The sequence below is a fragment of the Dermacentor variabilis genome, chromosome 3 (assembly GCF_050947875.1).
Source record: "Dermacentor variabilis isolate Ectoservices chromosome 3, ASM5094787v1, whole genome shotgun sequence".
NCBI lineage: Eukaryota > Metazoa > Arthropoda > Arachnida > Ixodida > Ixodidae > Dermacentor > Dermacentor variabilis.
Genome location: NC_134570.1, coordinates 222,802,452 through 222,827,494, shown reverse-complemented (window position 1 = coordinate 222,827,494; position 25,043 = coordinate 222,802,452). Strand labels below are relative to the sequence as shown.

The 25,043-nt window shown below is 46.8% G+C and overlaps 1 protein-coding gene across 1 annotated transcript in view; it reads right to left on the bottom strand.

The window, feature by feature from the left end:
• The window catches only part of Spx (Spliceosomal protein on the X), a 162,163-nt gene that overhangs the window by 33,866 nt on the left and 103,254 nt on the right, over positions 1–25,043 (bottom strand). The window contains exons 6-8 of the mRNA XM_075686880.1: positions 17,568–17,729; positions 16,219–16,356; positions 8,469–8,585 (exon numbers count right to left, since the gene is read on the bottom strand). Coding sequence (XP_075542995.1) covers positions 8,469–8,585; positions 16,219–16,356; positions 17,568–17,729 — 417 coding nt within the window. The remainder of the gene's footprint in view (positions 1–8,468; positions 8,586–16,218; positions 16,357–17,567; positions 17,730–25,043) is intronic.

Here is a 25,043-nt window from a genome sequence, read left to right as displayed (position 1 = left end):
GCACCATCATCCGCGAAGAGCTTCAACTACAAGACCTAAAGCGTCCACTTGCTGCCTGCGCCCCAACCCCCACCTTCGACTTGCGCGAGGTCGTAAAGCAGGAGTTGACAGCGATGACTACACCCACGACGCATGTTGCTCCGGTAGCGAGCTCCACACCTACCTACACGGATATTGTTTCGCTACCCACCCCTACCGTGACTTCCGTGCCTACTGGCGTTTCCTATGACCATTTGGCTTCGGTGGGAACCAGAGCACTTGCTGCGCCATCGTACCCTCAGTGGCGTCCACCTCGTCCGGTTTGTTTTTACTGTGGTATACGCGGCCATATATCTCGCTTCTGCCGCCGTCGCCAGCAGGATGAAAGACGAGGCTATGCTGAGCACGAAAGAGACCGCACTCGCCGATCAGACGACTACTATCCCGGATCGTACTCGTTCCCTCAACAGCGTTCTCCGTCTCCTCCAGCTGCTCCCAATCTGCCTCATAGTTCCCGTTCTGTCAGACGTCGTTCTCCATCAACTTACCGGCGCTCTACATCACCGCTTTGCCCCACTTCCCATTTTGTCGACCAGCACTCGGAAAACTAACTGTTGCAGTTTTTGGAGAAGAAACTGCTTCTTATCAGTCTTCAAAAATTCCTCCTGTTCGCCCGGCCAACATGCTTTCTGTGACTGTCGAAGGTGTTCCCGCGTCAGCTCTCATCGATACCGGTGCCGCCGTTTCTGTTCTTCGGAGTGATCTGTGTTCCCGGCTCCGTAAAGTAAAAACGCCTTATCTTGGACCTATTTTGCGTGGTGCTAATAATGCATTCATTCACCCCGACGGACAGTGTACTGCTCGTGTTTTCATCGACGGCATACGCCACTACATCGAGTTTATCATCCTTCCAACGTGTATCCATGAATTTATACTGGGTTGGAACTTCCTACATTTTGCTTCAGCCGTCATTTCATGTAGAGAGGAAGTTGTCCACATCACGGATACAGAGCTTGAACCTGTTGCGGACTCTTCACTTTCATGTGTGAACTTGGCCATCGCTGCAGACTACGTCCTGCGTCCTGGTCACGAAGACGTTGTAGCAGTAACATCCAGTCAGATCGCCGACGGAGACGCCCTAGTCGCCCCTTCTTCCCGCTGCACTTCTCGCGAAATTCTCATTGCCACCTGTCTCGTCCGGTTTTCACGTGGCCGCGCCCTTCTGTCTGCTTGCAACACGACGCCAGATCCTGTGATGCTGCCCAAAGGGATGACTGTGGCAACCCTCGCCGACACTCAACCTATCTCTATAGTCACGCTTTGCCCTTCTTCATCGCCAGCACCAACCTCAGGTTTGGATGATTCTTTCCCTCCTCCAGCCGTCCTTGGTTCTGACCTAACAGCCGCGCAGTCCGAAGCCTTAATGGTGGTCTTGGCAAAACACAAAGCCTGTTTCGATGGCTGTTCCCCTGTGTTGAGCCAAACTCCTGCGGCTACACACCGCATCGAAACTGATGGTTCCGCTATAATACGACGACGCCCCTATCGTGTATCGCCGTCTGAACGAAAGGTCATTGAACAACAGGTTGCTGACATGCTTGCGCGGAAGATAATACGACCTTCATCTAGCCCATGGGCTTCTCCCGTGGTCCTGGTAAAGAAAAAAGATGGCGCCGTTCGCTTTTGCGTGGATTATCGAGCGCTCAATAAGATCACACGCAAGGACGTATATCCAATACCTCGAATTGACGACGCTTTGGTCGCACTACAAGGGGCAGAGTATTTCTCCAGCCTTGATCTTCGATCAGGATATTGGCAAATTCCGATGAACGAGACTGATAAAGAAAAGACCGCATTCGCTACACTGGATGGCCTTTATGAATTTAATGTGATTCCTTTTGGGGGGGGGGGGGGGGGGCTCTGTAATGCTCCTGCCACATTTGAGCGCATGATAGACAACGTACTTCGTGGTCTAAAATGGAAGACATGCCTTTGTTATCTGGACGATATTGTCATCTTTTCGTCTGACTTCAGCCAACATCTTCATCGATTAGACAAAGTTCTCAAGTGCCTTGCGAATGCTGGTCTCCAGATCAATACAAAAAAATGCAAATTTGCAAGCAAGACGATCAAAGTATTGGGTCACGTCGTCTCAAAAGATGGCATCCAGCCTGACCCCGAAAAGATTAGTGCCGTTCTCCAGTTTCCTCACCCCCAGCAACAGAAAGATCTACGTAGTTTCCTCGGCTTGGCGTCATATTTTCGTAGATTTATACGCCACTTCGCAGCAAGAGCAGCTCCTCTACACAAGCTACTGGTTACCGGTGCCTCTTTCACATGGACTAGCGACTGCGAGTCGGCTTTTCAAGCTCTTAAGCGGCATCTTACTTCCGGACCAGTGCTTCGCCACTTCGATAATCGAGCCCCCACCATACTCCATACTGACGCAAGCGCACAAGGTATTGGCGCAGTACTTCTGCAACGTAATACAGCATCTAAAGAGCAAGTCACAGCATATGCCAGCCGAACACTTTCTCCAGCTGAGCGGAACTACACCATTACAGAGCAAGAGTGCCTGGCTATAGTTTGGTCAATTCGGAAATTTCGCCCATACCTTTACGGCCGCCACTTCACCATCGTCACCGACCATCATGCTCTGTGTTGGCTGTTATCAATGAAAAACATGTCAGGACGCTTAGGACGCTGGATACTCCGCTTGCAGGAATATGACTTCACTATAACGTACAAGTCTGGAAAACGTCATCATGATGCAGACGCATTGTCTCGCTGCCCACTCTCACTCTTTCCCGGTAACGCACCGTCGTCTTCCCCACCACGTTGTTCCGATGCTACGCCTGCCTCACACCAACTCTCGATAATGCCCGTGGACCAAGTTACGCTTTCATCACGCTCTGATTTCGTCTCGCTTCAGCGGGCCGACTCCTACTGTCGAGCTCTCATGGATCGCCTTAGTGGGTTCGCCGAACCACCCAACAGCCGCTTGCGACGCCAACTTCGACAATTCCGCCTTCAAGGTGGCATGCTACACCGCTACGTTTACCACCCAACAGGTCACCGGTGGGTCCCAGTTCTACCTCGCTGCATTCGCTTGCGGGTATTAGAGGCACATCACGACGACTTGTCGGCTGGCCACTTAGGCTTCCACAAGATAAAGACCCGCTGCTTCTGGCCTGGCCTATCCACAACGGTGGCCAAATACATTGCCTCTTGTGCATCATGTCAGTGCCACAAACGCTCGACATCCCCTCCTGCCGGTTTACTACAACCTCTCCCTTGCTCGAACGCACCTTTTGAATTTGTTGGCGTTGATTTATATGGTCTCTTGCCGTTGACACCCTCCGGTCACCGTTGCATTGTCACTTCGGTCGACCATTTAACAAGATATGCTGAGACTGCCCCTCTGCGATCCGGCACCGCATCTGAGGTCGCAGACTTTTTCTTGCGCGCCATCGTCTTGCGCCACGGGGCTCCTCGCGTTCTTCTTAGTGACCGTGGCAAGGCGTTCATTTCACAAGTTCTTGAGGAAGTTCTTCAGGCCACTAATACCGTCCATAAATCTACTTCTACTTATCATCTGCAAACCAATGGCCTTACTGAGCACTTCCACCATACGCTGTCTGACACGATTTCCATGTACATCCGTCCTGACCACACTGACTGGGATAAAATTCTTCCTTTTGTGACATTCGCATATAATACTGCTATTCAATGGACTACCGGCTACAGCCCTTTCTTCCTTGTGTATGGACGATGTCCTTCCACCATATTCGACAGAGAACTCTTTTTCGCACCTTCTTCGCCTAACGCGACGGTTCCAGAAGATTTTGCTGCCCGAGTTGAACATTGCTGTCAAATCGCCCAGTAAAGCACAGAAGCTACCCAAGCTGAGCGTAAGCGTTACTGCGACAACAAACGCCGTGACCTACGTTTTCACCCTGGAGACCAAGTCCTGCTTTGGACTCCACTCTGCACCCCAGGCCTCTGTGAGAAGTTCCTTCCACGCTACATTGGCCCATACACCGTTGTGCAGCAAACATCTGCAGTGAACTATCTCGTTCGCCCAGTACACTCCGTCACCGACCGGCGCCGCCGGAATGCCGAAATTGTTCACGTCTCGCGGATGAAGCCCTTCACTCCCCGTTTAGATAATCTCTAATCTGCGGCCAGGCTGGCTGCTTCCATGATGGGGGGAAGTTAGTGTAAGCACTATTAACGTACTTCGTCGTTTTCATTTGTACATAGTCATCATCACCTTCCCTGCTTCTTCTACTTCTTCGAGCGTGAGTTGGGAGCGTTGCTTTCTTTGGAATAAACAGCGCTTGACAACTTGATCGGTCTCGGTATTATAATATGCAGATTAAGCTTTCTGGTAAAGAAAGAATTATTGCTCTAGCTGTTCTAGATCATGAGATATCACTCCGACAGTCCGGTGAAGTGACCTAAAAACATGTTTTGAGAAAAGTGAGAAAACATGCAAAACCCTATTTTATTTACAAATTTACAGCTGGAACAGCTCAGTAGGCACCAGGCATGTAGCCCTGCTGACTCCCAGCCCCTGTGTGCCGCTTTTTGAGGGACTGGTGCAAGTTGTCTGATGCTTTGTGCTTCTTGGCTGATGCTGCCATTCAACGCCTATTTTTCTCGGCCATGCGGGTGCTACTTTGCTGGCTTGGATTTAGACATAGTTCTTTCATTATGTCCTTTGAGCCCTTGCATTGCCTGCATTGAACTTTAATACTGCCTGTGCCACAGCAGCCTCCACCATGAACAAAGAAGCGTGTCGGTCTTTTGGTGGCAGTGCCCAGATCATCGAATGCAGGCTTTCATTGCTATTTTGCGTTTTACCACGCTGGCAACGCTGTAGCAGTTTGTCTGAAAGAGGTTCATATATGGGACGTAAAGCCTGACACCGATGAGGAGGAAGCTTTCGAGGATGTTTCGGAACCGGCTCACCCTTGGCAACTGCAGCATTTTGCTTGCACCAGGAGTTTGGGCCTGATGGACAAAGAGTGTGATTAGCCACATCATCGCTTGATGTAATGTGATAATATGTGGCCATCACTGCATTTTGAGTGGCATCTACATCTCCTTTGTGGGTTTTCAGAGCCCATCCATAGTATGAGGTTAACTTGGAGATCAAGTCTGCTGTCAAGCGGCTCTATCCACCAAGGCTCTCATGTCCAGGGCCTCTGTGTTTTGCCACCGAGTTGCACAAAGCCATCCCGATGCGCTTTTGCATGTGATTCACGCAGTCCTCTTTTTCAATTGGGATATACCCATACACTTCATCATCTTGTAAAGCAAGATAACTACGGCTGTCCCCGTCCCAAAGTACCGTTGTATACCGCAGATTGTGCCGCTCCAATGATCGTCTGAAAAGGATGAGCGAAGCTTCCAATGCCCGAACTGCACAGAATATCCGTCCCTAGAGCATTGTCTATGGCATTGCCCTCACACTCAACCCAAACTGCAGTCAGCCCTCTCTAACATTCCCACTAACATCAAGCCACGGTCATGGACGGACTGGCTCACTCCACCACCCCATGCAACTAACATTCTCCTGCCGGTGCTTATCCAGCACGTCAGAGACATGTTGGGTGAGGACTGATAGCTGACCGACCAGGGTTGAGCGCCGGACGCTGGCGTAAAAATAAAAGTTTTTTTCTCTCTCTCTCTCTCTCCATCTCCCCAGCTTTCTTAATAGTGTTCTTCTGACACTTGCAGCCATTCTTCCAGGCTCCATAGGAAGGGTCACTCTCCTTAGGCCCCGACTCGTACCCAGCACAGAAATTGCTCAATACAAGAAAGTCGAGCACAAGTCCGCTGAACAATTCTATCACGGTGCCGACGCCGATATGGGATGCATGACCGCGGGTCATCCATGACCCGTCATACAACACCGCGATGTTCCCGGTATGACCCACATTCAGTTCGGCGTAAAGTTCAAAAACCGACCGCGCACAGTCACTCGTCAGATTACGCACCGCGCGATCGGCCACTGGCGTCAACTTCGTCTTCATGCAGCTCTGCCACGTTTTCGTGTGAAGAGCCCGAGGGCTGATGCCCATCAACGAGAAAACTTCATTGAACACGGTCTGTTGGTTCCCCGTTGCCTGCATGGCACGTGTAGACAAAGCATTTACAGCAAAGGGTTTCATTCGTTCAGCACAGTGAATGCATCGGCAAGCTCCACACCGATGCAATCTCTCCACAGTTTGCGCACATAAAGCGCAGCTTCACAGCAAGTCCGTATTCCTGCTCATCTCGGACAATTTCTAAGGCACCATTGCAGATATTGCAGTTCGCAAACATTAATAAAGTGTTCACGGCACTCAAATCTACAATCATAAACGTAGTCCGATCAGGTGGGCGAAGTGCATTGTCGGTACTGTCACCGACGAACTCGCGTTTCCTCTCCGTCGCTGGAGCGGAAGACAACTCCAATAGCTTTGCTTTGGCTTTCGCTTCTTCCTCCTCCAGCTAGGAAGGTTGCCGGTAGATTTTATCTTGCCGTATGCAAGCACTGGTCGAAGGGTCCGTGGCAGATGGACTTGTCACAGTATTCGCAGCAGCCGACAAGGTCATTAGGCCTGCCGTTGCTGCATTGACGATTTCGGCATCGGACGCTGAGGTTATGGCGTCCTGGGTGTTTTGCAGTGTCAACCAGCGTTTTTTGTAGTTTTCGATGAGTGTCCGTCGCACTTTTTTCGCACCAAACCTGTGCCGCGTCCGAAATTTGCGCTCCGTTTCAGACATCGCGTCCTGCTTCCTCGCTGACACTTGGACAAGATGGCATGCCTCAATGCGTGGCTCCAAGCGCGGAGCAGATGATGGCCATGCAGTTCCGCCAATCGGGAGGCAAGCTCAACTCACGTGCAACGAGTGATGAATAGGAGGGCGTTCTAGTACCTTTTTTTTGCCGCACATTTTCTAAGTGGCCAATGGCTGAATGGGGCCCGTTCTGGCGGGAGTTTGAAGGGAAAGGTTGGCTCTTTCAAATGAGATTAAGATGTTCGTGCTAGCACACGTGGAAGAGCAGGCGCGCATTTCGGAAAATGTGCCATTTCACTGTGAGTTTTGCCTGAAATTCAGCTAGTACATGTCGTATAAGGCGTCACTGTGACTAACATACTGATGTTATTGGGATGAAATTAACAATGTAGATTCAATAATAGCTGTACATTGCAAAAATGCAAAAAAAAGAAAACTGAGTTTTTTTGGCTATTTTTGGCCGCCACAACCTGTGTCCCCCCTTAAATGAAACTACCTCTTAAACGAAACACCATCCTCATGGTTGGTTGGTTTTGCATTCATGCAATTCATGCAGTTTTGCATTCCTCAACTGCTCTGCCGGATCATGCATCTACACGCGCCTGTTCCACTTGCGTAAGAACTGACACGGCTGTCGTAACTGAAGAGGAAGTGGATAAGACAAGAGCACATGAGCAAGCTACACTCGACCAGATTGCATCTACGATGGCCATGGAGCTTAAGAGTCGGCATTTTGTTTAAGATTGGACCTCTGACAATGCCACGGCCTCGGTTGCGAAGCCTGCTGCTCTGTATGTTGTCATCGGACTTGCAGCAGTGAACAATCTAGGCGTTTTCTCATGTGATATTTGGGGTGGTTCTGCGTAGCTGGTGCGGAGCGATCAGGATTACGGTCTCACTACTAAACTGACTGTGGTTTGCGATGGTTTGCGATCGGGAATGCATCGGGATTGAGCTCGCGGAGAATTGGGGGCCCGAAAACGTGTAATCCTTTTGAAGTGAACGTTCTTGCAGTGCGTGCTATGTTGTTGACCGGCAACTGCCAAACGGCCATAAATTATACGTAATGCCTACTGATCGCTTTTGGTGCCATTTCAAAATTTCTTTTAATATACCAGTTGTGAAATGTTTTTTGCTGTTTTCTCAAAACCACAATTTTGATGATGATGCTGTATTGGAGGTGCATTATCTCTGCTTCTACTTGGGCTATCATTGTAATTCATTGTATTTCCTGAAAGGCAAAGCTGTGTAGAGTGCAAATTTAGAAAAGTTGCAGTCATGAGCAAATTAAAAAAAAATGTCTTTTTTTTGGTAGTTAGATGGATTTCTCTTCCTGAAGTTTGCAATCTTCTCATTTGACATTATATTGGCTTAGAACACCATACTTGCTAATTTGTACTCTTTGTTAGTTCCACATCATTTTCGGATGTCAATATTTATTATGCCATATATAGTTTGGTGGATAGCTCACCTCCAAGCAAATTATGCAATAAAGCTGAATTTCTTCAATTTCTGGAAAGTTATTTACTCCACAAGAAAACTGGATGTATTGTATGTATTGCTAGCACATTGAAATAAATAAAATCAGCAAGTTTCATCAATATTGATCAAGAATTTAAAAATTTCCAGGTGCAGAGTTCCCCCTTAAGTTCAGTGCATCGAGTTTCAACAGCGGAGTGTGCAAGCTTCAAACTCACCCATCTGCGAAGGTGGCAGAGGCGGCATCCTGTCTGGTGGTGGTGGTGGGGGTGCCCCCGGTGGAGGCGGCATCATGCCGAATGGCGGCTGGTGCATTGGTGGCGGTGGCATGCCCACTGTAAGAGGACACAAATAGGCAAGCTGAGACACCGCATACAGGGACAGACCACAGCGGCCACCGGTGTACGCTCAGCTACCCAGCAGATTTGCAAGTTGGTTGACGTCTGTCTTGCAGCTAGAACCAGCACTATGGAAAGGAGACAAGGTTTTGCTTCCTACTTCAAGTACCTTGTCCTGGCTTGTGACAGTGGTCATTCAAGGTGAACACTCAGTTCTAGGGGTGTGTGACATTAGAATATCACTGAATCGAATTGAATAGTGCATGTTCGAATGATTCAATTTGCGAATTAAATATCTATTACTTGAAGTTCAAGAGAAAAGACTGGTGGGCTAGTTGGTACTGCATAACTTGAAGCAAAGCGCAAAAAAACACGAGGGAAAGAGAAGCACTGTGTCCTCTCTGCCTTCTCTTGTCCTTGTGTTTTTTTTGCATTTTATTACAAGTGATCTACTACAGTAAAGCCTTGTTAAACCGTACCTGCTTAAACAGCAGTTTTGTTTTAAAAGTAGTAAAGTCAAATCCTCAACTCCGCGGCCGTTGAACATAACGTGTTTTGTATCCGCATAAACCGTAGCAGCTTATTGCGTACGTATTGGTTAACACGTAGTGTTTCCACTTTTCGTCACGCAAACACGGCAGTGCGTCGTCTCCATCGGGCGGCCTGGCAGACCAACAAGCCTCAGAGATCGGAACGGCGTCCAAGCGCCCTGTGCGCATAAGGCCACATCAACATCAACATCATCTCGGTGCCGTGCCAGAGAGCGTTGTGGCGTCGTCCAAGTGAGAACTTGCGTCATGCTGAAACTGAGATAAAAACAACGGCGGGTGCTTAGCATAAAAGAAAAATTAGACATCGTTCGTGCTATCGAATGTGACGTGAAAAGTCATCGCTGGCACGCTACAAGGGTCTACTGTTGACTACGGTAGGTGGCATTTGGAATGCGAAGAAGTTGCTCGGCAGTGCTGCTGCGACCGTGAAGAGATGTCGGCTACGAGGTTCGACTTTTCGCCATCGTTGCCTCTGTTGTTGCCAAAGTGTCGGCTAGCAACAGTGGTCAGGACGACACGGAAAGTGACAGCACGGGCGATTCAAGCCCAACAGTGGTAGAAGCTGTGCATTACGTCAGCCTCATGAATGCAATCGTCGCTACGAGAACAGCACCCAGCAATGAAGAGGTACCCCGCGACTTCTGCAATGCTACCGTGCCTACGCACGGAGAATATGCAACGCCAACGAGGAATCTGCCATGCAAGTGTTTGCCGAGAAGAGGGGGCTGGCTGAAACGCTGGCTCACAGCTTCAGCAAGTTTGAGGCCGCTGTTGTCGCTGCTAGGCCGCCGCGGCATCAGACGAAAATAACACCTTTGTCGCGCAAAGTAAATAAATACTGCATGTTTTTCCCCCTTTCATCGCACTCTCTCCGAGTTCCGTTTTTGACAGGTAAGTGAGCGATCTCATGCTATTTCGGTTAAAGAGTACTACTGTTTAGTGCACCGTATTACTTGCATAATGATCGCACTTTCTTGTCAGAAAAAATTGATGCAAATTCCGGGGTGTGATCATTACGCGAGTTAAATTTCCCGCGAAAAGAAAAAAAAAAAACAACAATTTTTTTCGTACCGCATTTGCTGCGGGATGCCGGTGCGGGAAAAAAAACCAAAACAAAAATGGCGGCGAGTGGAGCAAGCCGAACGCACCGAACGTGATTTCTTTTTTCTTCTTGTGAGTACATTACACGCATTGAAACAGTTTCTTCCGTATCAGTAATGAATAATATCGTTAATATCGGCAAGTTTGTGGCAATAACGTAGCCATGTCTACATTAAGGGGGCAGAAACAGATGGGCGCGCTTAGCTGCCAGTGACATAGAAACACATGGCGGAAACTGCAGCACACTACTATCCTAATACCGCACGTTTGCGCTAAGGGTGGGTGACTATCTTAGCTGTGTTACAAGCATTGGCGTATGAATAAGGTACAATTGTAATGTATCCGTGTAAACGTGGCTACTATCGTTGCTGCTCGCGATTAGTTGCTTGCCCACGAGCAGATGAGAAGAATCGAAAGGCGCCTTTTTTTGTTGTTGTTGACCACGACCATTATAAAGCCTACACATAATAAAGGCAAGTTTGGTTGTACCTCTTTTTGTCATGGAAATGCGGAAAGTGATGAAAGTAATGAAAAGAGCCATCTACTTAAGTATGTTTGGTGCGTGCAGACCACTTGGCTTGTCTTGAAGAGTCGTTCGCGTAGCATTTGACAGATGGTAGGCGCGATCATTATTAGCTAGACTTGGCACATGACACATCGCTGCGGCAAGTTCAGGGTGCGATCATTACACGGGAAATAAAAAAATCAAATTTTGACGACAAAATTCAGGGGTGCGATCATTATGCGAAATACGGTACATTTTCCGAGCTCCGGCCAACTACGGTTTAACGAGGTTTCACTGTACTTGATTTTTCGAATATTAGGTGCAGAGACCCGTGCGGTGTCACATGTAGTGTGCGATGCGGAGCCCCTCGTGTTCGATGCCGCCCAAGTGAGCATTTCACTTCGTTTTCGGTGCAAAAGCAGCGTTGAGGGTGCTACAGACGGGCCACGGCACCCTTGGACAAAATTGATGTATTATACATTGTTCTTAAGTACACCACTAATATGCGAGTAGGATGTTTGCAAAACCCTTGTAAACACTGTAACCAGTTGATGTAAGATAAAAATTAATATATCAAATTTGTCCACTTTCCATGTTTTAATGGATGTAGTTTACACAACTGTGATATCTGTTCTTGGTGCAGAGTTACGGATTTGTTAACCTTGTGGTTCTCTTTTTTTCAAACTTGCCAATATTCGGCAATGTTCGTAAAACAATTCAGGTCATAAATCAAAATTCTGCTTCCAACAGTCACTCGAATTTAACAAGTGCTTGAAGGCAATTTCTGAGCTACATTTTAGCATGGCCAACCTGCAGACTGAAATTCGTACACTCACAACCTGTGGGTGAGGTTGGGGGGTGTAGCAGCCACCGGGACACTTTTTCTTTTTTAATGTTTCAAGATCTATCTTTATTTGCGTTTTTACAACCACATGTCCAATGTGTAATTTCAGTCTTGTTGGAAAAAAGCTCCATTGGGTCACTACTCTTGTAGCAATCTTGCTATTGCAGACTTTGATTGTTTGAGAAACATATTTATTTATTTATTTGAGTACCCTAAGAGCCCGTGAGGGCATTACATGGGGGGGACGGGGACGAAAAAGTTCAAGCGTAAGTGCAATGTATAATGAATAAAGGTATTATGAATAAATGTATAATGAATAAAGAATTTTCCCTTTATTCATTACTTCTCTCCACCTTGCGGGTTTCCGCAGAACTACTACGTCAAACTCTTGCCTTTGCTTCCTGTTGTCGACAAATTCGACTTCGCCCTGCCATCTGCTAGCCGCCTGGTTAGCTCAGATGGTAGAGCGGCTGCCCCGGAAAGGCGGTGGTCCCGGGTTCGAGTCCCGGACCAGGACGAATTTTTCTTCAACTCTGAGGCTTTTCTTTCGAGGAACCCGTATGGGTTTCCTTTGTAGCAACTGCTACGAACGGGTGGATGTCTGATTTTCCCTTTATTCATTACTTCTCTCCACCTTGTGGGTTTCCGCAGAACTACTACATCAAACTCTTGCCTTTGCTTCGTGTTGTCGACAAATTCGACTTTGCCCTGCCATCTGCTAGCCGCCTGGTTAGTTCAGATGGTAGAGCGGCTGCCCCGGAAAGGCGGTGGTCCCGGGTTCGAGTCCCGGACCAGGACGAATTTTTCTTCAACTCTGAGGCTTTTCTTTCGAGGAATCCGTATGGGTTTCCTTTGTAGCAACTGCTACGAACGGGTGGATGTCTGATTTTCCCTTTATTCATTACTTCTCTCCACCTTGCGGGTTTCCGCAGAACTACTACGTAAGTGCAATGTGTATAATGCAAATAATATAGGAAGGCATTAGGAACAATAATAAAACAATTCGTGTAAGTTTGTTTCAAGCAAGTTCCAATCTGGTGTCCTTTTACCAATAGGAGACTTTCCAGAGTACTGTCACAGACAGATGAGCGTAACTCCGAGTCTTATTCACAGTGCTGAATATTCTCTCACATTCAGTAATACTGTGGGGAATCGATGGGATCCTCAGCATGACCACTGAAACTCTGCAGAACCTGAGCATTCCGTTGACACCTTGAGCGTTTCCGACTTGTGCCCGCTGCATGTCGTACCTAGGCTCGTTCAATATGCCCGACAGAAGCCTGCATGCTTGCAAGGTGGAAAACGCAACTTCAAATGTGGCCACAGCTGCTTCGTTTGATTTGTCGCTCCGCTGGGGCAGAACTGCAGGGAACAGATCAATAAAATGACGTACACTGATGAGTGAAGAAGTTTCCAAGCTCTGCACTTGGGCAACTTCAACCATCTTGAGGTTGATGTCTTCTAGTGGAAATTTGCGATGAATATAATCACACGCTGTTATGAAGTAGAGATGTACAGCAGAAAAGAACTGCTGTCACTCAACAACACTCAGCACTTCAACAACAGAGTAGGTCATGCTGCCAATGGCTATGTCTATATATCATCTTTTTGATTCTCTGGGGCTGCATAGACAACTGAGAGCAATGAGTGACATCCCTTGAGAACACCTGGGTGTAAAAATCTAGTCAGGAGATCCTCAAGAAGCTGGTTCAAGGTGCCTCTCAGTACAAGAATCTAAAGAGCCTGTGCCTAAGAAGGCAGTTTGTCTTCTCAAAAAGCAGCAGTATACTTTTGCAGGAAGAGCCAACACTCCCTGCTCAGCTCCGATGGTAAGAAATAAAACAGGCACTCCTCACGGGACGCATGGCTGATTCCTCAGTCTGAAGTTTGAGCTTTTTTGCTTGAGGTGCAAAGTCACTTCTTTGACGAGGGTATATCGGTGCTTTTCTGCCCAATATCCGCAGCAGTCCTGGAGGTTTGTGCATGGTTCTTGGGGGGGGGGTTGTCCAAATGTCTTTGGGATTTGGTATGACTCCAAAAACGAGCTCTGCTTGTTGCACTTCTTTGTTTCATGCAAAAAGAAAAAGAGTTGACCAGTGGCTTCCACTGATCAAGTAACCTGTTCAAGAACTTCCCCAAAGACAGCCAACGCATTGGCGAAAGCTTTAAGATCTTCCTGACCTCGACATCATGCATTTTTTGGAACTCTTTCAGTCGGTCTTTTCATTTCAAGTTTTTCTCGAGATAAAAAAAATATGTCAACCAAAATCTCACCAACCTTTATAGGAAGACATGAAGATGCTTTCTGGGTGGCCAAATTAATGAGATGGCGCAAGCAACCAACGCCAATCAAACTTGGCTGGGCTTCTCTCAGCACTGCAGTAACGCTGTTTTTCTTGCCGACCATGACATCAGCATTGTCCAAAGACATAGCCAGCAGGTTTTCTACAGGCAAATTCCAGGACTTCATTTCATCCAGAATCAGATTTCCGATCTTCTGACCGGTCGCTTCTTCTTGTATCGTCCCGAGGCAAAAAAGGAGGCTTTCCACTCTACTGGTCTCTTTCACGTAATATGTCACAAGAATGGGGAAAAGCTGTGTATCCCTATTGTTACTCCCATCCACGGCAATTGTAAACTGCCGTTGTTTTAGTGCATCTAGTAAAGGAGCGAAGGTGTTGGCGGCTATTTCCCGAACGATCGATGTCGTCTTTATTCGTCCACAAGCGTAGCGCTTAGCTTTGTCGCACCTGGGGAACATTTTCCAGAAAAGTGGTCAAGCGTGATCACTGACACTCAGAAGAATGTTGTGTTCAACTAAAAATGCTGCAAAAAGGCATTCGGTGCAAATTACACTTAAGTCGCTGCTACTTTGTACAAAACTTACTAGGCTTGTGTGGTTGTCCGTGGCTCGCACATATCCCTGGTGTTTTTTCAAAGCGATGTGGACATTGATGTCGGCCTTACCACCATGTGAAATGTTCACATCACATGAATGCATCATGTAACCGCACAAACAACAAAGGATAAAGAAGGAAACACACAGGACAAGCACGGTGTTTCCTTCGTCCTTTGTTGTCTGCGCGGTTACATGATGCATTTCCAATATCGACCACCAACTAGCCCGCCTCTCCCTGTTAAACATGTCACATCACATGAACAGGGGGTACAAAAGCCAAACTTGTCCCCTTTCTTCGACGGCACGAAGCAGGGGAATTCTGTTGAGTACGACTTCAAAACACTTGGAAGTACTGATGAGGCTTCGAGCATGCCGTCACACTTCGCAGCCACTGTGGCTACGAAACATAGGAGTGCTAGGGCTACACGGCACCGGATGCTGCAGCTGGTCACACAAAAAAGAAAGCGAGGCCAACACAACAGGGTATATTTGTGAAAAAAAAAAAAAAGGCCTAGTGGCAAGGAATAACTGTGTTGAGAGTAACCACAACCAGTGCCCACGCTGGACGACCCAAGCACCTGCACCTATCTGAGCAACGCCAGAGTGAAAAAGGTTGTCATTACTCTGAAAACAATGACATCGCACACCCTACGCAAGTGGGGCTACTGTCCAGCAATGGTGTAGTTTTATTGGAAATTTCAAATTTTATTTTTTTGCGAATGAAGGAAATTTGTAAATCTTACATTTGTAAAATCGCAAAATGGGTCACAATTCATACATTCTATGGGAAATTCAGAAGAGTTGGCAGGGCATGGGCACACTGGTTCAGCGTAACTTGATAGGAAAAGTTCTACAACTATGTTGTGTAATATATGCAAAAATTTATTTGCAGATGAATAAATATGGGTTAAGCTCATATGGCAGGCATTGTCAAGTCATGAGCAGCAGCAGCTTATTGATCCTTGTGAAGAGAAAAACCTACAAGCAGTGCATCCTGTTATTAAGGAGCTGAAACTAGCTGAGGAAAAGAAAAATCTAGTGAAGAAGCTAAATAAGCACATTCGTCAATGGAATGGAAAATGGCAGCTGTAATGTTAAGAGACAGGAAAGCTGTAAGTGGGTATAGCTGATATTCTAGTTGAGATTACGAGGAAAAATTCTGTTGGGCAGGTCATGTGATGCTTACAGCAGATAACTGGAGGTCTACTGGGGAACGAAAACACAGTTTAGGCAGAGGATTAGGTGGTCTAATGAGAAAAGGAGACTGGCAGGGATAGATATCACTGACAGAGGGCTTCGTGTGCACGGGACCTAAATAGGCCGCCGCTTTTGATGGTGATGATGATGCCGTGTGTGGCTAGTAAAGAGAACAGGCGACATTATAAAATTTTATTACTGGGGCTTTACGTGCCAAAACCCATGATTTGATTATGAGGCACGCCGTAGTTGGGGCTTTGTATTATTTTGACCACCTGGGATTTTTTAATGTGCGTCCAAAGTACGCAAGCGTTCTTGCATTCTGCCCCTACTGAATGTGGCTGCCAGAGGTGGGATCAAACCTCAGGCACAGCAGTGCAATGCCACAGCCACTGGGTACGATGACACCTTCTGGTCTGGTCCAGCACAGAGCATGGGCACTACCTCATGCCAGACTGCTACTCACTCAGACCGCAATGGTCTTGATTTCATGAAGCACACGAAACAAGTACGGGCACAGAGAATACACTCACTGGAGGGTGGTGGTGGTGGGGGCAGTCCGCCGGGTGGAAATGGTGGCACCGGTCGGAACGGCGGTGGCATGGGAGGCATACCACCAGGCATCGGTGGCGGTGGCGGCAGGCTCGGTAACGGTGGCAATGGCAAACCCCCTGTAATGGCAACAAAACGAGCCACACCCCTCAAATGACAAAAACACTGTCAGTACAGAAGTTCCAGAGCACAGAGAATCCTAATCACATGCCTTGTTTAGTTAACAAAATAATCATAGAAAATGCTTTCCTTTTGTAACTTGAATTTCGTAGCTTAACTGCTTCCATTGAGGACAATGAAGGCAAACTAACACTGTCCATGGTCTCTCTTATAATGTACGCAAAATGCTTATTTAGCTTGTGTATTGCATGTTTCTAAACAAAATCATTAAATCAGGTTAGAATGGTGCCTTTAGTATAGACTTGTACGAATATTATGCTATTTTAGTATTCAAAGTTTTCAAAGTATTTGAAATGAATTGTTACATGCCTTTTTCCGCCTACAGGCAACACCTCAATCGCAACACCCAAGAAAGAACAAAAACATCCGCGCTTACAACTGGCAGAAATAACTACGTACCATGCTCGAATCTCTGTAAAACCGTTCTCCATTTGTGGATGCAAAAATCATTCATATTGTATTTTTGGGCACGCTGCCATCCAGGCAAAATTCGTGCTGCTGTGAATACACACCTCAAGTTAATACATGACCTGCACCCCAATGTCGCTGTTAAATTAAAAACATTCTTTTTTCCCCTGTGCACCTACAGAAGAGAATGGGTCAAGTTTGTGTATAACGGAAAGCATCAAGCTGAATTTGCACAACACAGCACAAACTGCCAGTGCTGTGCAGGCAAAGTCGCGCTTCACAGCATCGCAACAATGCACGTCTGACAACTGCAAGATGCTCCTGTGGCCTATCCACTAGAAAATTTTACTTAGACTGAAGAACAACAGTGGGAAAGAGCCTGCAAAGAAATTTTCTGGGCTGCTATAGTTGTAAGAAATGTTGCACTTGCATTTTCACATGAAAATATCTGAATAATGCCTCTTTGAACATACATTGACTCCAGAGATGAACCCATTACCTTTTTTGCAAGAACCAACTTTCTTTAGATTTGTCATCATCTAGCACTTGTGTCAAAGGTTTATACAAATCCCACAACTATATCAACTACTCGTTTCAAAATTATTGGACACCAATTACTATTCGCTTTGACTTCACCTCAAAAAAAAAAAATTATATTTGCAAATCTGACTTGCAAATGAATTGCACGCCTTATAAAAAGTAGACGCAATGACTACACAGGTCTGTCAAAAGAGAAACTCACCGGGCGGAGGTCCAGGTGGCATTGCACCCAAGGCAACGGGAGGAGGTGCCAGACCAGCCACAGGTGGTGGCGGGGGAAGCCCACCAACAGGGGGTGCATCGGCAAACAGCTGATGGGGTCGGTCCGAGTGGGCCAGCGGGTTCTGTGCCGCCAGCAGACGCTCTGCACACATGCAGACACATACACAAAGTGTTATGCCGGTGTTGACAGAAACTTTTTTTATTTGTAGACTCACTGCAATTTTATGAACAAAGGAGGCACTGGCATACGTCTGGGAAGAGCTGGGGTGTTTGTACCAACACAACCGCCTGCTAGTAGAAGTGCTGCTTGCTGGGCCAGTTGGTTCATATTGAAACTTGAGAAAACCAGCGAAAAAAACTGATATGCAAACATGACGCAAAAAACAGACACCGAGATGCTGGATTAGCAACTGACATATATTCGAAAAAATGAATCAACTCTCGAACATCAACCGCCGACGCATGCGCTATGCTCTTAGCAAGATAAAAAAAATTCTTAATATTGATTACCACATTATTTTGCTCTATTTCTACTTTTTTATCGCTGAAGCTCAGTCTTTCAGAAAAGCTATCTCTTTATCACTCAGAGAGATAGAAGCAACACTGCCTGCTACAGTTCAGTGCGACATTAGAGTCTTATTTGGCGACTTAGTTTTACCTACAATGCAGAATACATACCAGGTTAATGTCAAATGTAGTCACATTAAAATGCACATAATGTTCATTACCTGCATGCTTCGTTGCAGCAGAAATTTGGTGAGAAAGAAAGGGAATGCAATGAATGAGAAGCTACTTTCAAGATTATCAGTTGAAGCTAAGAAAGAAATGTTTGGAGCCCACTTAAGGCGATAAAAATGTTTTTCTTATATTCTTCATTAACTTCACATGCGGATGCAACACTACAAAAGTTGTTTTCCAGGGTGTCTACCAAGTTGACATTTCCAATTTCCCTGAGTTTTCCAGGTTTTCCCTGAGTGCCATTGCAAATTTCCTGGAGTGATGCAGAACTATGTTTTATGTCAAGATGGACTGAAACCATATCGCCTGATGCTATCACTCTCTAGTAAGCACATGAAAACAATAAAAACGTGACTTAACCCAATTTGAATACTAAGGAGCAGTGTTTATGTTATTCAAAAGGAGAATAGAAGACATGGGTTAGTAAATGCACAGCAAATAAAGTGTCTTAAAAAAAAATTGCAAATGTGGTTGGACATTATCCAATACGAATAAAAAGGAGATGCATATAGAAGCAAATATTTTCGAATATGAGCGATTCCTATCAACTGATAGCAACCTCAGTGGGATGAGGCCCGAACTCTGTCACAATTGAGATTCTCTCTCAACAGCTTGTAAACCTCAACTGTCCTGACATACTCTCAGCCCGCACACGACGCCCGAGTGTCGTGTTTCACTGCTTTAAAGAGTTTATTTTGGTTTAGATGAGGGACACTTGCATCTCGGCATCAGCCAAAACTTTATTTTTTGAGCTCAAGCTCCTTCAAAACGGCGGCAGCAAGCTTCCATTCCCGTTTATTCCTCAATGCGTAGGTCATTTCTCTTGTCCACCTTCTGCCATCCGCCACTCGTTCGCCCCAAGGACCATTTGAAGCATCTTGGTCAGCTGCACAGTCCACGACCGATTTTTCGAACTCCCTAGGGGCCGCGGAAACGTCCGAGAAATCGGCCAGTTGGAAAAAAATAAACGCATGTCATTTACTGCCCTCAGGGGCTCAAACCGCCACAGGCACGTTCGAAAACGCTCTGAAGGCCTGTCGGTACACATATTAGGCATATCGGCGCTCGTACTGTGACAGGAAATACCGGGTGCCTGCGTGTATAATTAAGGAATACATACTGTGTTCCGTGGCCCCTTCCCATGCTTGTTATGCTTCACTGCAATACTTCTGCGTAAGCTTCACCAAGTAACATTTCTGTAGGGAGGCAAAGCTGACTTTCAGGAACCAGCATTATGCAACGCACCGTGTTTTCCAAGTTTCTAAGCCAATCGCGAGGACCACAAAGGCGGAGTCCGTGCCATTGCTGACAGCAGCTAATTCTTTCAATAAAAAACTCGGCACCCAACGGCAAGAAGCTTCATAGCGAACGTCGAAGCAGCTAGGCCTAGAGTTGCCGCAGTGGTGGCAACGGCTGCCAGCGGATCTGCGTGCGAGAGTGCCGATTCGAGGTGGCGAAGTAATCAAAACGGCAGTGGTGGTGCCTTTGATTATTGCCGCTTCGAACCTGCGGTCACGGCAAAACGTCCGGAAATTCGGACGGCGAAGCATTCTTGCGTCCGAAATTTCACACGTTTTTATACGTTTACTCTTTGGGGTACGTGGCTGGGCCGCGAAGCCGTCCAAATTATCAGGAATGCGGAAAGTCGCTCGTTGACTGTACACAGGCAACTCCTCCTGCCGACGAAAGGGCATCAAAGACGATTCATTACGATTCCTGTCTGTTACTCGATCCAGCATTACCGCGACTTTCGACCCTTTCAATAACATTGCCGCTAATTTTCCCTGATAGAGGCCCAAATTCCCTGAGTTTTCCCTGACTTTTTCCAGACTACTCAAAATCCCTGAGAATTCCCGGTTTTCCCGGTTGGTAGACACCCTGGTTTTCTTACTCAATTGTAGGGTAGCGCCAGAACTATGGATGCACTCAGTTATGCCTCTCCGCTTGTGATGGCAAGATAATGTAACAGTGGGTGCACAATACGGTTTGCTCTCCACTGCTTTTCCACTTCTCTTGAAGGGTGAGTGACACTTGCACGCCGAGGAACTTTGCTAACAATGCAGGAGTGAAATTGATGGACAACAATTCACCCTCTCAAAAGCTTGCGATACAGAACAGCACATGATAAAACACATCGCAGCCGTTAAATGGGTTGAAATGCTTAGAGCAGTGTTATGAAACTTAATGAGCTCCCAGAGTAGTCTGCATTGCAGAATGAGCTCATCTATCGAAAATGGCAGTGGTTGATCATGCGAATACAACGAAGCTACAATACCAAGAGGGCAAAAAATAAGGCTGACAGTTACCGCTTGTAAGCAGCTTTTGTTTGTGCTGCGTTGCCCATAAAATCGATCAATATGTGCGGAATGACCCAGGAATCTGCCAAGCTTCTGTCAAACTGTACTGAAAGAACCATCATTGCATTTGTGTATCTGCGTTCGGTTCAACTTTTTCTCATGGGAATATGTGCATCATTTTGATAAAGCAACAGTGTGCAAGAAAGGAGCATGTTTGTGGCTATGCGCATTCAGTGTACATGATTTCTTTTGGTTTTGATCATTTTTTTTTACATGAAACGAAAGAAAGGTCATTTTGGTTAAATGTTAACATTTTCTTATTGGTGAGTACTGCATGTGCAACACCAAGTGCTCTGAATTTCCCTTACCAGTTTGTTGCCATAGTCGACATTTCTGCTGCACTGTCAGTTGTAGCATAATTATCAATTCTGGGCTGCGCCTCGAATTTCACAAGGCCATAAAAAAAAAGCTTTACTCCAATGCAAGCTGAACAAAAAGAAAAGACACTTGATTGAAAAAAAGAACGTGCATTTTATTATGCAAGCACACTTGTAGGCATGTTCGACGTTTACTCATGGTTGTGTGCAACACTGCTGTGCTTGTTGCTTGCTTCTTCCAGCAGCGTGTTAGAAATACCACTTTCGGAACGCTTCTACAATCATTTTGGCTGGAATTTCGTCCACTGCCACTGCGATTCAGTTTGCCAACTGGCTCAGTGAAGCAGGCTTCATAAGTCTGGTCAGAGTGAGCATGCAATGTCAGCCAATTGCCATGATGTTTCCGAAGCTTGTCCTAGAATGACTTGTTAATAGCGACGTCGAGTGGTTGCAGTTGGCTTGTCATGCCTCCAAGTATAATCAGAATGTCCATATCCCATCGTGAAAGCACAGTCTTCACTACAATGGTCAAGTGACTGTGGTCGGTATTGAGAACCATGAGCAACTCCTTACACGACAGGGCCCCTGCACAACGTTGCCAAACAGTCTTGACCCAGTCCTCCGCCGTTGCGCTACTCATCCATCCGTTCTCATGAACATGCACAACAACGCTCTCGGGAACACTTCTCGGGCTGAAAGAGTGCTGCACTTAAAAATAATGTATTTTTAAAAATTTTATTTGTTTATTTATTTATTTATACACACTGCAACCCTAAGAGGGTTATCGCAGGAGTGGGGTACAAAATCAAAAGTGCCACACACACAGCAAAAGGGGGTACACAAATCAAAGGTAAAAAGCAAAGCACTATTACAAGGAATATGTTAAAAAAAATATGGTCTCAGTACATACATATATGCATACAAACAGTGAATCATGCATGGTTTTAGGAATCACGGGCATCAACCAGTAATTGCCTTAACAAAATTATCAAATGTCAGGGGGGAAGTTGGGTCCACAATTCAATGGATTGGTGAAAAAAAACTAAATTTGAATTTGTCAGTGTGGGTGTACAGGGGTGCTATATTTAGAGGGTGAAAATTCCGTGTGTTAGATGCCTTAGCAAACTTAATGCATTCCAAGGATGAGGAACGTTCAGAGTTAACAGTGGTGTAAAACAGTTTAAGACTTTCTATATTATGCCGCTCTACCAGCGAAGAGAGGTTCAAGGAGGGAAGGTTAGAAGAGGGGGAGAAGTCCTTGTCGTAATGCTGGCATATAAATAGGATAGCTATCTTTTGGACAGATTTGAGTTTTTTTATGTCGGATTTCAGGTATGGATTCCAAATGGCACGCCCGTAATCTAAAATGGGCTGCACTAGGGTTTTCTAAGTGAGCAATTTTGTTTCTTTAGGGGCTGAGCGCAGAAAATGCTTTAGGTAACCTAGACGTGCTAGAGCTTCATAACAGATTTCAGGTATGGATTCCAAATGGCACACCCGTGATCCAAGATGGGCTGCACTAGGGTTTTATAAGTGACCAATTTTGTTTCTTTAGGGGCTGAGTGCAGAGAACGCTTTACGTAAGCTAGACGTGCAGAGCTTTATAACAGGTTGCTTCAATATGTTTGGACCAGGATAAATCGTGTGTGAATAGAATGCGAAGGTACTTATATTGAGAAACGCTTTCTAGAGGAATACCACAGAAGCAATCGGGAACACGCAATTGCATAGTATGTGTCAAGGAGGACAAAAAGACAGTTTTGCAAAAATTGATGTTCATCTGCCACTGATTACACCAGGTACAAAAGTTTGAAAATGCCTTATTCAGAATGGCGTGATCTTCATGAGTGGTAATTGTGTCATAGATAATGCAGTCATCAGCGTAAAGACGGATTTTAGTTCGTAGCACATTCTTGGGTAGGTCATTTATATACAGGAGGAATAGAAGCGGGCGTAAAACTGAATCCTGCGGAACACCAGAGGTAACGGCCACCATAGGCGATTTTTCAGAATGAAAACAAATGTATTGCAACCTATCTGACAAAAGAACTAGAGATCCAGGCAACCAGGCTAGGATTATTTAAAATACTTGTGAAGAAAATGCGTCTCGCAGCATAGCCGCATCGCCAACATGTGGCTCGGCGCGGGCTGTTGATTGCTGGCGTCTTTTTGGACAGTGCTTTGGGCCGTCTCGCCGTTCCCGGGTCGCTGTGCCTTTGCAGTAGGAGCAGCCAATAAACCTCTTCTCAATTGGTGGAGGTGCTGGGACTCAAACCCCGTCGCTTGAAACCCTGGAGCTGCGATCAGGAACACTACCACCTGCCATGACCAACAGCTCATCCCAAATGGCACTGACGCCACAATCCGTCACCTGCACCGGCATTCAACGACAATGGGACCCCAAGATCTTCAGCGGTGCAGACGACGAAGACTGGTTTGCGTCATATGAACAGGTGAGCGCGCACAACAAGTGGGATGATCCAGCGAAGTTAACTCACGTCATTTTTTATCTGGCTGGTGTTGTCCAACTCTGGTTTCACAACCACGAAAGTGACGTATCCACATGGTCAGTTTTCAAGACAACCTTTACGAAAGTGTTCGGCCGACCCGCTGTTCGCAAGCTGCGCGCTGAATGCTTGCGTGCCCGAGCACAGCAGATGGCAGAAATGTTCACGAGCTACACTGAAGACATCGTGGACTTTTGTTAACGAGTCAACGCGGCAATGCCCAAAGCTGAGCGAATTCACTATATACTGAAAGGCATCAATGAAGGCGCATTCCAGATGCTCCTAGCCAGGAATCCGCGCACTGTGTCCGAAGTCGTCAGCCTATGCCAAAGTTACGATGAGTTAAGGAAGCAACGTGCTTCGACTTGGCATGCTCTGGGAAGCGACGACTCGTTGGCGAGCCTTGACAGCATGTACGACCCATCTTCATTCTTTCAGCGGGTCAAGGACTTCGTGCGTGAGGAAGTTGCTCGCCAACTTTCTTTAGTCCCCTTCACCCAGGAGCCCACCTCTCATCTTCCAAACATGCTCCGAACTCTGATTTCCGAAGAGATCGCTCAAGTTGTCCCTTCTGCACACCATCAACCGCCTGCAGCCACGAATCTCAACTTTGTGCTGGCAGTGCTGCCTGTGGCCCCGCCTCTTACGTATGCGCAGGCACTACGCAGGCCTCCGCCGGCGCCACCGGTGCCACCAGAAGCCCATGCTGCATCTTGGACCGCACCGAGAGTTAATTCTTGGAGGATGCCTGACAATCGTCTGATCTGTTATTCTTGCTGCACTCCCAGACACGTCACCCGATATTGCCGCCGTCGCCCCCAAGCGTTCGGCGACGCCTCTCGGCCCTTCCAGTACGGCAGCCAGCCCTTTCGCCAATACATCGCTCCTTCCCTCCAACCGTATGCTCGTGCTGACCTCCCAGAATTTCCTTCGCGTCACTCGCCATCCTCTCACCATCGCTCGCTCTCCCCAATGCGTTGGCGACCCACACCACCTGACCAGGAAAACTGAACGTCGCAGTTCAAGAGGCAAAGACTGCGCCCTATTCGAACTCTCCAAGTCCTCGCACCAGTCCTGCCAACGTGGTCGAAATTTGTGTAGAAGGTGTTCCTGCATTCACTTTTGTCGATACCGGCGCAGCCGTTTCTGTGATAGTCACCAAACTGTGCCGTTCGCTGCGCAAGGTGACCACGCTGCTTTCTGGACTGTCGCTTCGTACGGCAAGCGTGCAGCACATCACTCCACACGCAGCGTGTACTGTACGTGTGCTTATTCACGGCATTGTTTACATCGTCGAGTGTATTGTTCTTCCCACCGGCTCGCATGACGTCATCCTCGGATGGGACTTCTTTTGCCGTCACAAAGCAGTGATCGACTGCGCACGCACCGAAGTTGAATTTCCCCTTGTGATGCACCCTTGGACGACGATTGTGTCCGCCCTTCTAAACTTACCGTGCGCGAGGACACAGATATTCCACCTGGCTCTTTCGCCCTCGTACACGTCTCTTGCGATGCCATCACTGATGCAATGGTCCTC